Below are 12,359 nucleotides of genomic sequence, written 5' to 3' on the forward strand. Positions count from 1 at the left end.
TTGATACCACGGGTTTATCACCAGGGGCTGTATTCAGCTCGGTGTATATTGTAAAGTCCGAACACCTATAGGGAGTGTTCGGCGTCGTGAGTTTGGCCATATATGCATCAGCTCCGAATCATGTCTTTGGTCAATAGTTGGGTTGCCCGACTCCTGTGCTTACTACCTTACGTTCCGCTATATCGGCTAGGGTAGTAAAGGGAGAACTACTGTGATTGTGTCCCGGATAGCCCGGATGAGCACCCCAGTAGAGAAAGTTGAAAACTGACTGTCATGATGCGGCGAGAGCTGGTCAACCACTCGATGACTCATTGGAATCTTCGCGATTCCCTCCGTGTTAAACGAAGGACCGCCCTTCTGGTCATGTATGTACATGCACCATATTCGAATAACCGCGGACATACCAGGGGCTATATAGTAGCCTCACCGTCAAACTCCTCTGGCTAAGTGAAAGTGTTAAAGCTCTATAGTCTGATTGCCTAGTTCGCTGCACTAACACCTCCTTAACGGACCAAGACGAAAGTGCTTTTCCGAACACCCCCGTGTTATACGCGAGGGGGCAGAAGCCGACGACTGCAAACTTTCAGATTGTATATAAAAAAGACGGTCGCACAGGAGGCACCAAAACTTTTCAGGAAAAAAGTATAAAAACACAACCTTAATATATCATAATATTGTTATTACAAATTACTCAGACATAATATTTTTCGAGCACTGACCCTCTATTAAGCGGGAACCCTCTAGAACATCTTCAAAGTAGTGTTCTGGCATGTTAAGGTCCTTGCTTTTGGGTGGACTCTACGCTGCTATATCAGTGGCCGTCAGCTTCGCCCAGTATATCTTGACACGGGCAAGGGCCATCTGTGCACCTTCTATGCACGTTGACCGCTTCACAGCGTCGATATGCGACACCACATTAACAAGCTGCCGCACCAAACCGAAATAACTATCCGGAATGGGTTCAGTTGGCCATGGCTAGGCTATGACGTCCTTCATGGCAGTGCCAGCCATCTTGTGGAGCTTGGCCCGTTGGGTCATCTGTTCGTTCAACAGTGGACGCTTCGGCGTATCAAACTGCGACTAAAACAACTTTTCCATTACATGTCCTTCTTGCGCGTGGAAAAACTGATTCACATCGGCAGCACTCTTCGGCAGGTCCATAAAGGAGTCCAAAGAACTCCACTGTTGATTCAGCGGCGCATACTTCGGATCGCCAAACTTAGTTTGCAATAAAAAGGGCTTACCAGCCGCGATCTCCCCAGCTTGTCAGATCTCCTCCTGAGCTGCTCTAGACTCAGACTGGGCTTCCTTCGCCTCTTGTAAGGCCTTGTCCAGATCGACCACTTTGGCTTTGTTATCTCTCTCAAGATCTTGGCATCGGCTAGTGGCATTCTTCAACTCAAGTGCCATGGTAGATATCCTCTCCTCGCACTGAAGCCGAGCGGTCTGCTCTACTTTCAATTCGGCGGCTGCCTTTTCAGCAGCCGCATTACTCATCCTCGCTTGCTCCTTGGCCCGGGCAAGTTCCGCCCGAAGGGTCTCCACTGCGGCGGCACTATCTGCAGTTATGCATATACAGATTTTCAGCATCACGCTCATTTCACAATACTAGCATGTACTGAGTGCCCTAGAGACATACCTTGCGCCTCGTCGAGCCGCCTGCTCATAAGCGTGATATCATCATCTGCCACATCAACTTTCTGCTTCAATTGTGCTACCTCGATAGCTTGGGTAGTCCCCACGGATGTAACAACCTGCGTTTCAAATAATCATATCATTTCCTGGGCATCTATTTCTGATCCTCTGATCGCATTTCTTTGGATGTCAACCAGAGTCTCAGGGGCTACTATCTATACACAGGTGCATTTCGCACTTATAATATAATTGAAATTACTCTACGTACCTCGAAGCCTCTTAGTAGGCTAGAAAAGGCTTCATTCAATCCGCTTTTTGCGGACCGAACTCTCTCCAACACCATACTCATCAAGGTACGATGTTCCTCTGAGACGGAGGCATGTCGCAAAATGTCCATCAATGCATCCGGCGTCCCTTGGACATCTGATAGTCCGGGACTTTTGTTGTTCCCTGTAGGGGCCGCACACCCCGGACCCTGGGCGGCTGAAGTATTGCCTTTGGCCCCGGTCCTCATTGTCCCTTGTGCCACTTGCAAATTGGGAAGGATCCTCCAGGACGACACCTCGGCGTCGTCTGCCTTATCAGGCAGGGAGATTTGTGGAGGCGTCTCGCTCTCCATCATCTCCGAAAGTAGATCCCCCGAGGAGGAGGACTGTTGAGGAGGGTTGCGTTCCGGACTGCAAACATGAGTTTAAAATATTACCCTTATAGCCAGAAATAAACGGGACATGTTTAAAACACACGGATTCACTTACGATGCGGCTGAGGGCCTATCTTTGTGGGGTGACTGTGTATCAATATCACCCCCTGACTGGGATACCTTCCCCCGCTTACAAGCTTCTCTTTCTGAGTCTTCGGAAGCGGCCCTTTTCTTCCCATGGGGAGAAGGGGTGTCAGTTCGCCCTTCCCTTCCACCTTTGGAAGCGAGAGTTCTAATCCCCCCCGAATGAATTGCCTGGTGAGCCTCTAGAGTGGAAGCTGCCTTGGGCCTCTTTGTCCTCCTCTTTATCTTCCCCTACCGGCACTTGATACGGCGTCGGAGCCAACATCCTTGTTAATAACGGATCGACAGTATCTTCTGGAAGTGGAGCCGAACACTTGATTCTCTCCACCTTCTTTAGCCAGCCCTAGCTGGATAGAGTTTTATCAGTACATTGTCATGAATAATTTGACTAAATCATGTTCGGGGTCGAGTACTTACCGGAGTATCCGGATGGTTGCAGTCAAGACCGATGCCTTCTGTAGTATCCGACCACTGTTTTCGTGCGCCTAAGAACAATTTCCACATCTCTCTGAGCATCGTGCCAGAGAGGTGCTGAAGAGTCCGTGGACCTTTCGGATTAAATTCTCACATGCGGAGAGGGCGTCACTGACAGGGTAGGATCCGGCAGACTAACATTACTTGGATTACACCAATGAGACCGGTGTCCTTCTCAATAAGGCTCGGATGCGGCTTTGCAGTGTCCGCACTTCATCTGTAGATCCCCAGTCCAGCCCCTTGTTAATCCATGATGCGATCTGCGGCGGAGGGACGTACCGAAACGCATGAGCAGCTACCCGCTTTATACCGCGGGGTTCGGTGATGTAAAACCACTCCCGTTGCCATAAGTCAGAAGATTCTGCAAAGGAGCCCTTTGGCCAAGTGGAGTTGATAAGCTTGCTTATTGAAGCGCCTCCGCACTCCGCTTGTTTCCCGTCGATTACCTTCGGTTTCACGTTGAAGGTCTTAAGCCATAAGCCGAAGTGTGGGGAAATACGGAGGAAGGCCTCGCATGTGGTGATGAACGCCGAGATGTGGAGGAAGGAGTCCGGGGCTAGATCGTCTAAATCTAGCCCGTAATAAAACATTGCCCCTCGAACAAAGGGATGGAGTGCAAACCCAATCCCTCGAAGGAAGTGAGAGATAAACACGACCCTCTCATTGGATCTAGGAGTAGGAATAACCTGCCCTTGAGTAGGAAGCCTGTGGTAGATCTCTGCAGTCAAGTATCTTGCCTCCCTGAGCTTCGAGATGTCTTCCTCTGTGACAGAATAGGCCATCCACCGGCCTTGAAGGCTGTGTCCTGACATGGTTGGCAGCTCGAAGCGACTGGATCGACCCTTGTGTGTTGGAGCTTGAGGTGGGAGGGGGAGGAAGGGACTAGCGTGGAAGAAAAAGGACAGGCCTTAGCCCCTTTATAAAGACGACGAATATCAAACGTCCCTCTGTGGCCTTAAAACATGCCTATTCCCAAGGAGACATGCCAACAGGACGGTTGGGTTACCCATGCCTGTGTTGATGAAAATCTCGTAATAAGGGGACACGATCTCTGTTTTGACGAGACGTGCCAATGAAAACCGCCTCCCGAAACATGGGGAGGCGGGCTAGAGAATGATTCACAATAATGGCCGGGGGATGACATAATGCCACCAAGATTGTCAGCGGATTGGACTCATGAAACATTATACTCTCTGCGGGTACATGTGGAATTTGTTTTGCAGAGCCGGACACGATTGTTGTGTTCGGAATTTACTTTGAAGTATTCGTAGGAGGAACCCGCCTTGCAATGCCAAAGACAATCTGCGCGTCGGACTCATCGTCATTGAAGCCTGGTTCAGGGGTTACCGAGGGAGTCCTGGACTAAGGGGTCCTCGGATAGCCGAACTATATACTTTGGCCGGACGGTTGGACTATGAAGATACAAGATAGAAGACTTTGTCCCGTGTCCGGATGGGACTCTCCTTTGCGTGGAAGGCAAGCTTGGCGATTCGGATATGTAGATTCCTTTCTCTGTAACCGACTTTGTACAACCCTAGCCCCCCCGGTGTCTATATAAACCGGAGGGTTTAGACTTCTAGGGTTTAGTCACAACAATCATAATCTCATAGGCTAGACTTCTAGGGTTTAGACATTACGATCTCGTGGTAGATTAAGTCTTGTAATACTCATATTCATCAAGATCAATCAAGCAGGAAGTAGGGTATTACCTCCATAGAGAGGGCCCGAACCTGGGTAACATCGTGTCCCCCGCCTCCTGTTACCATTAGCTTTAGACGCACAGTTCGGGACCCCCTACCCGAGATCCGCCGGTTTTGACACCGACAGCGGTCGCGAGGCTTCTTCGTTTTTCGTTGATCCGCCGATCTTGGCATTTGTTTCTTTTATGTTTTCTCTTTCGTTTCTTTTTGGGCGTGACTGTGCTGCTTCCGCCCCAACACCTATTGTTGGTTGTATCGTGGTAGTTGCTTTGTAATACAAAGCGGGGGAAAACCCTTTCTCGGTAGAACAAAAGGTCTCCGCTATATCATAGCGGTATTACCTCACCTCGTGATGTTGCACTCTCATGCAAACTTGGTTTTTGGCTCTTTGAGTAAGGCATTTCAGGTTAGACCCCCCCCCCCCCCCCGTTGATTGCTATAAGTTCCTAGAAATCTCAAATATTTTTGTCCTTGTTTTCAGAAATCGCAGATCTCTCCAATCTAATCATGCAATGCAGACATGCTATCTATCCATCAATACTTGATGAAAATCTTCCACTTCAAACCAGGAGGTCTCGAAGAAAACCCATGGGTTTCCGGATAAGGTCTGCACGAGTGATACATGATCATAGTCAATGCATGTTTCAGCGACAAGGACGCACAACAGGAACAATACTTCCCATTCCGACGAGATGAACACCCAATCCAACACATTGTGGACCGGGAAAACTGTTTATTGGTCTGTGTGGATCTAGCCCACTTCTGGGCACTTTCGAAGTGCCATAGGTGTCATCACATCATTAAAATCTGAACCCGCGACCAATTAAGGCTAGAGTTGTTCTTGTCCACTCCTGATCAGATTCAAATTAAAATTGCCACCACCAATAGGAATTAAGAAAGTCGTGGATGCCAACACCTTGGCATGAATTTCACCCAAGAATCAGGTGATCGATTGTGATCGGTTGGCCTGTAGACCACGATAATTTACCAAATTAGGTGAGAGACGCGATTCCCAACCTTAGCGCTCACGAAAGACTGGCTTGCATCCACGCAGGCACATCGTAGCAATCTCTCGAGAGCATTATCTCATACTTTACATTGTGGATTTTTAGGTTTAAGGCCCCTAATAAAAAGGTCTCTGCTATATCATAGTGGTATAACCACACCTCGTGATGTAACACTCTTATGCAAACTTGGTTTTTGACCCTTTCCCGTTGATTGCTAAAAGAAGTGCCTAGAATTCTTAAATCTTTTTGTCTTCGTTTTCAGAAATCTGAGATATTTCCAATCTAATCATGCAATGCAGATATGCAGTCTATTCATCCGTTTCATGATCTAAGATCACCGTGCCCTCCCCGTGGAATCGACACGCACGAATTTCAGATTTGACCTTGGCAGGGGAAGGTACGGGCGGGATCTGCACGTCCCCTCCCGCCCCTCCTACAGCTGTCCATTGCGCCGCCCACTGCCCATAGACAGCACAAACACCCACAGCTCCCAACTTCGTTGGGCCCGAATGCTTAAAGCACATACTCCGAATTACGAAGCCATACTAGCAACAGTTAAGCAGGCTAAGTGTACTGTGTACCATATAGCCATAAAAAAACTCTTGCGTGTTCTACGTACGTACCTCCTCTCTCTTCACGGGTGAGCAGTACAGCTCGCGTTCGTCCAACTTAGCCAACACATGCGGCTCGATCGGCCTCTCCACTGTTTGTCCGGATTACCTGCAATACAAACAACTCCCTCCTTTCTTCCTCACCATGCCAGCCGCGCCAGCGCTAGAGACTAGGAGATAAGCCAAGCTAGCTACCTTCCGGCCATCTCCACTCCACTGCCCTTCTTCTTCTTCTTCTTCTTCCATGACAATGGGTTCCTCCAGAGGCATCCGCTTCCGCAGCCTTGTCCTGCTCCTCGTCGCGTACCTCGGAGGCATGCGCGCTCGGGAGGCGCCGCTGCCGCTGCCGTCTGCCAGGAGCGCGGGGGTTAACAACAGGCGGGCGCCGGAACGGCACGGGCTGTCGCTGGACTTCTACGGCAAGACGTGCCCCGCGGTCGACCACATCGTCGCCAACGTCACCGCCGAGCGGTTCCGCGACCACCCGGCCACCGGGCCCGCCGTGCTCCGCCTCTTCCACCACGACTGCTTCGTGGAGGTGCGTAAGCAAAGCTCCAACGCACTACATTGCATTTGCATACACGCTGATCAAACGTGACGAACGTCACAGGGCTGCGACGCGTCCATACTGATCGCGCCGGCAGGCAAGGCGGCAGGGGAGAAGGTGGAGAGGGACATGGAGGAGAACAGGAACCTGCCGCAGTACGGGTTCGACACGGTGGAGATGGCCAAGGCCGCCGTGGAGAGCAAGTGCCCCGGCGTCGTCAGCTGCGCCGACATCCTCGCCCTCGCCGCCCGAGACGCCGTGCAGCTGGTACGCACAAATGCTAAACCCCCTCCCGCCATCATCATCTTCTTCCTCGGAAAAGGTGTTTCCGTTCACGCGAAAATCCACAAAGCAACTGTGCAAGGACAGTAGGTTTGCACGGAGCACGCTGGGACAGTAAAAAGAGTCGCGATCGCGTACCCGGCGTTGCAAAACTCCCAACCGTCGCATGCAGGGACCATAACGAGCGGCGCGACCTGCTCTGCGACTGGGTAAAGGCGCGCCCGGCCGCCGTGGCCGCGCCGGTGGGCGGCACGTGACGCGCGCGAGCGTCCTCAGGAGCAGGGCGGCTTAGTCGAGTGCACTATGATTATCCTTTCACGTACGTACGGTGCGCACGGTAAAACAAATGAGACAGGTTCTGCTTTTTGTTTCGCCCTATCGATTTGTAAATAGTAGGTGCTGCAGTTAGATTGTTGCTAGTGCTGCTGCTAGCTAATTGTTGTGGTAGGTTTTTTAGCCAGTGACTGACACGGAAACCACCGCGTAGATTGTTTGGGCGATCTAGCTAGGCAGATAGTTAAACGGCTAGCTTGGAGATTCGGCACTCTCTTGGATCTTACTGTCACAGGACACCAAGGCGATTTGATGCAAGGCGATTTAGGTGCACATGGATGTTTTCTGACGTCTGTTGCCTTAGTTTGTCCGGCACCGTACACTGTAGACGCCTTCTCTGCGCGAGTCAAGTGTCGTGTTCTTGCTCCATGCTTCTTACTATATTTTTTCCTGTCTACCACAAGTCAAGCGTCCTGGCTGGCTCTTTGCATTGTTGTGTAGCACGGGCGGTCACTCTTCTTTCGCATGCGGGGTGCATCTTTCAGGACCACTCTTGCCTATCAGCCTATGTAGGGCATAAACCCACAAAAAGCTAGTAGTAAATCATAGGACGCATGCATCAGGTCGTCATCTTTTCCGAGAGTAATGTATTCTCAAGCAACAATTTGTTAAGAGAAAAGAGTTCCCACGCTTTATATTATAAAGCACAAACGCCAAGCATCCGACCACACAAAAGTACAAGTTCAGGTACCGGAACAAAATAAACTAGGTTCAGATGGGGGCACAGCCAAACAAGCCCCAAAGAAATAAAAAAGAGAATCTAAATTTATATATTGGCAGACCAGCTTATATAAATTTCAAGACAAGAGAAGAGGCTCCTTAGGGGAACCGAGCTCACTTTATTGAATCAAAAATTGTAGCTTTTGCAATAAAATTAAAACATATTCCCTGTATCTGGGTTTGCAAGACCGATGCAGATTAACGGTCCTTCAATTTGACTAATAAAATGTGTGTACTATGTCATAAAAAAAGTATATGTTCAGAAACCCCATTCTACAAAAAATCCATTGATATATTCCTTTTGACACATGGCACATGCTAGACAAATTAACAACGTAAAAATCCATGCCCGCCTTACAAATCCAGATAGAGGTAACAATGAGTTTTTTTGATTTCTAGTCATGATAGTAAATATATAATGTGAATGAAAAACATATAAATGTTAATCATATGTATGAAAGTGTATGAAAAAGGTTGTGCAATTAAAAAATGTCACTAATTTCAAAACAAAATAAATTAAAAAAAGTTTATACAATGTACAAAAAAATTCATGTAAATCAAAAAAGTGTTTTGTACATTCAAAAAAAGGTACGTCACATTTTAAAAAATCATCACAAGTTAAAAAAAAATTGTCCTTGAAACTTTCATAAAATGTTTGTACAATGTAAAAACATATTGCATAATTCAAAGAAATATTTATTGCCATTCAGAAAATGTTTCAACATGTATTTAAATTTTTAACACATATTTATTTAAACATGTATAAAAAGTATTTGATATGTATAATAAAATATACAACTTGTAAGAAAAAGTAGACATTGTCGAAAAACAAAAAACAAGACAGGCAAAGAAACAAAAGGAGGAGCGAATAAACCAAGTAAACCCAAAAACCCAGGAAAGAAGCAGGGAAAACTAAATTATAAAATAGAAAAACCAAAGAAAACCATTGAATAAACTAAGAAAACCGAAAACACATTGAAGGAAAAAGAATAACCAAAGAAAACAGACAGAAAAAACAATGAAACATAAACAAAATAACAGAAAATGAAAAAGAGAAGAAAAAAACAGAGAAAACCAAACTGAACTGATCAAACGCAGCGACCGGACGCGGATGAACGAAGGCATCGAGCGACACAGCTAATAGGCCGGCGCGTAATCGTCAGGCGATTCCTATAAGGAACGGTATGGGCGAGACATAGCTCTCGCGGCGTTGCCAGGCCAGAAGATTAGCCCAGATCCTATTCCGCGCCTTTCACTAACGGGCGCACACCCGTTGTCGCACCCCTAAAAAAAAAACCGTTGTCGCGATTGAGCCGGCCCATTTTTTTTTTCCTTTTCTGTTTCTAAAAGGCAAAAAAAAAAAAGGTTTCGACAGCCAGGCTTCGATCCCAGGTCGTCGAGGGACTTGAGAACAGTACGCGACAACCACCTGACAACTTAGGTGACAGTGGTTACGAATAGGTTTTTATTCTTTTGATCTTTATTCTGTTTATTGTATATATGTCCTTTTTCCTTTCTTTTTCAACTTCGAGAAACTTTTTTATTCATGATTTTTTTCTGCAAATTGATGAACCTTTTTTAGAGTTGAAAGAACTTGTTTCAAACTTGATGAACTTTTTTTCAAACCTGATAACCTTTTTTCAAATTTCGATGAACTTTTTTCAAATTCGGTGATTTTTTTTCAAATTCGATGAATTTTTTTCAAATTCGATGAACTTTTTTCAAATGCGGTGAACCTTTTTTCATATCCGATGAACTTTTTTCAAATCTGACGAACTTTCTTTTCCAAATTTGATGAACTTTTTTCAAATCTGATGAAATTTTTTCAAATCCGATGAACTTTTTTCAAATCTGGTGAACTTTTTTTTCAAATTTGATAAACTCTTTTCAAATTTTCTGTTCAAAATTGATGAACTTTTTTACAAATTGTTTTACATTTTGTGTTCGAAACGAATGAAGGAAACCTGCACGAAGGGAAATTACATATGTGTTTTTTAAATTGATGAACTTTTTTTAAATTTGATGATCTTTGTTTGAAAATCGATGAACTTTTTAGTTCATAAACTTTTTTGAATACATGAACTTTTTCAATTTGATGAACCTTTTTTTGTATATGCGAACTTTTTCTGCATGCTCATGAACTTTATTAGTTCATCTGTAATATGTGAACATGTTTTCAAATAATTAGAAAATATAAACGCTACTGTTTAAATTGCAATAAATAGTGCGTCTATGTTTTGATTCTTTAAATATTTCGCGTTGTTATTCACTAGCAGTGAGCTGTTGTAGTGGTTTGCGTCTTTGTGTGGAAACATGACGACACGAGATTGAGTCCCAGCCGCGATGTGTTTTTAACGGTCCTTTTTCGCGTTGCACCTTCCTATCATGGGCTGGCCCATGAAGCCGCTCCTGCGGGCGCCAGTTCCCTTCTGTGGAGTTGAAGGCGCTCAATAGGAGGTCTCGAAGAAAAGGTTGCAACGTTTCAGCAAGACCATAATTACTAGGCCGGATGTGACTTTAAGATTGGATAAAAAAGCCCATTAATCTTAGGTCAGGCCTACCCAAAATGTCCATTCTCGCAGCCTACGTAAATACAAGAACGAAAATAGGTAAATGGACACAATCGGTACGGTGTTTTGTTTGTTAGTGCGCTGCTGTTTGAACGGAGAGGTCGCGAGTTCGAGCCCTCACTTTCGAAATAAGAGTTTTGCTGCAGTCTTTTAACATAAAGAAAAAGAAGAAAACAGGCCGGCCCAGCACGGCGCGGGGGTGTGCGCCCGTTTGCGGCAACAGAAGAAACGGGCGCTTAAGGCGCCCGTTAGGAAATGCCCACTAGGAGGTCTCGAAGAAAATGTTGCATCGTTTCAGCAAGGCCATAATTACTAGGCCCGATGATGTGACTTTAAGATTGGATAAAGAAGCCCATTAATCTTAGGTCAGGCCTACCAAAAATGTCCATGCTACATGGGCGAAAGTCACAAAGCTCATGAGGGCTTGTTGTTGTTTTCCTCAAAAAAAAAGAAAAAAAAAGAGGAGAGCTTGGAAAAGAACAATATTAAAAGAAGAGGATTTATCATGTCTAGTATTATCTTCATCATAAATTACTTGTCCTTGATTTATCTAGATACGGATATACCTATCAGCAAGACCAAGATTGCCTCCACAAATTTAATAAGACAAATAATTAGGAATGGAGGGAGTACTAATATAGTCGGCAAACATTTACGAAGGTGGTAATTTTGTGCAGGCAGGAGGGCCCTACTACGAGGTGAAGAAGGGGAGAAAAGACAGCAAGGTATCCCTGGCTGGCAAGGTGCGCGGCAGCCTGCCCCACGCCAACTCCACCGTGGACGAGCTCCTCCGCGTGTTCGCAGCCAAGGGCCTGGGCGCGGGCGACCTGGTGGCGCTGTCCGGCGCGCACACCATCGGCTTCGCGCACTGCGCCCATTTCCTGGGCCGCCTCTACGACTTCCGCGGCACGCGGCGGGCGGACCCGTTCATGGACGCGCGGCTGGTGAAGGCGCTGCGCATGACGTGCCCCTACACCGGCGGCAGCGCCCGCGCGGTGGTGCCGTTCGACGTGAGCACGCCGTTCCAGTTCGACCACGCCTACTACGCCAACCTGCAGGCCAGGCTGGGCGTCCTGGGCTCCGACCAGGCGCTGTTCCTGGACGCGCGGACCAGGCCGCTCGTGCAGGAGCTCGGCGCGGACAAGGCCCGCTTCTTCCGGGCCTTCGTCGCCAGCATGGACAGGATGGGCTCCATCCGGGTCAAGAAGGGCAAGAAGGGAGAGGTCAGGAAAATCTGTAGCCAGCACTTGTACTAAGTAGATTGCCGGTCGTTAAACGATAGTAGATGATGAGCTGATGATCTCTTCTGTTCACGGCTACACGCGGAGTTTGTTCAGAGTTCAGAAGGGATCTCGTTTCCTCTCTTTCTTGTGTGTGTCATCGTAACCGTAGAGACGTTGTGCTAGCTAGCGCAAGAAATATGTGCAGGTGTGTCTTGTTTTGTTTCCCTTACAGTGCGTTTCAACAGGCGCGCGTGCCGGTTTATAGAAGCACGCACGTCTCCCTGTTAAGTGGGTGACCTCCTATTTGTTTGATAATGGTAGGATCCGATTGCAGAAGCAGACGTGTTACGGTGAATGATATCTGACTTTTGTTTCTGCTGACATTCTTAATGATGTGACATGAGTCTATTCTGGACTTGAAGAAGAAAATACGAGCCCGCTCTGAAAGAAAATGTGTCTTCTTAGTGCATCTC

At 47.0% G+C, this 12,359-nt stretch overlaps 1 protein-coding gene across 1 annotated transcript; it reads left to right on the plus strand.

The window, feature by feature from the left end:
* The first annotated feature begins 6,296 nt into the window (after window positions 1-6,296).
* Window positions 6,297-12,109, plus strand: LOC123070309 (peroxidase 19). The gene is made up of 3 exons (XM_044493448.1): window positions 6,297-6,749; window positions 6,822-7,025; window positions 11,341-12,109. The coding sequence occupies exons 1-3, from the start codon at window positions 6,456-6,458 to the stop codon at window positions 11,917-11,919; spliced, it is 1,077 nt and encodes a 358-aa protein (XP_044349383.1). The 5' UTR covers window positions 6,297-6,455; the 3' UTR covers window positions 11,920-12,109.
* The last annotated feature ends 250 nt before the right edge of the window (window positions 12,110-12,359 follow it).

Source organism: Triticum aestivum, chromosome 3B (genome assembly GCF_018294505.1).
Source record: "Triticum aestivum cultivar Chinese Spring chromosome 3B, IWGSC CS RefSeq v2.1, whole genome shotgun sequence".
Taxonomy (NCBI): domain Eukaryota; kingdom Viridiplantae; phylum Streptophyta; class Magnoliopsida; order Poales; family Poaceae; genus Triticum; species Triticum aestivum.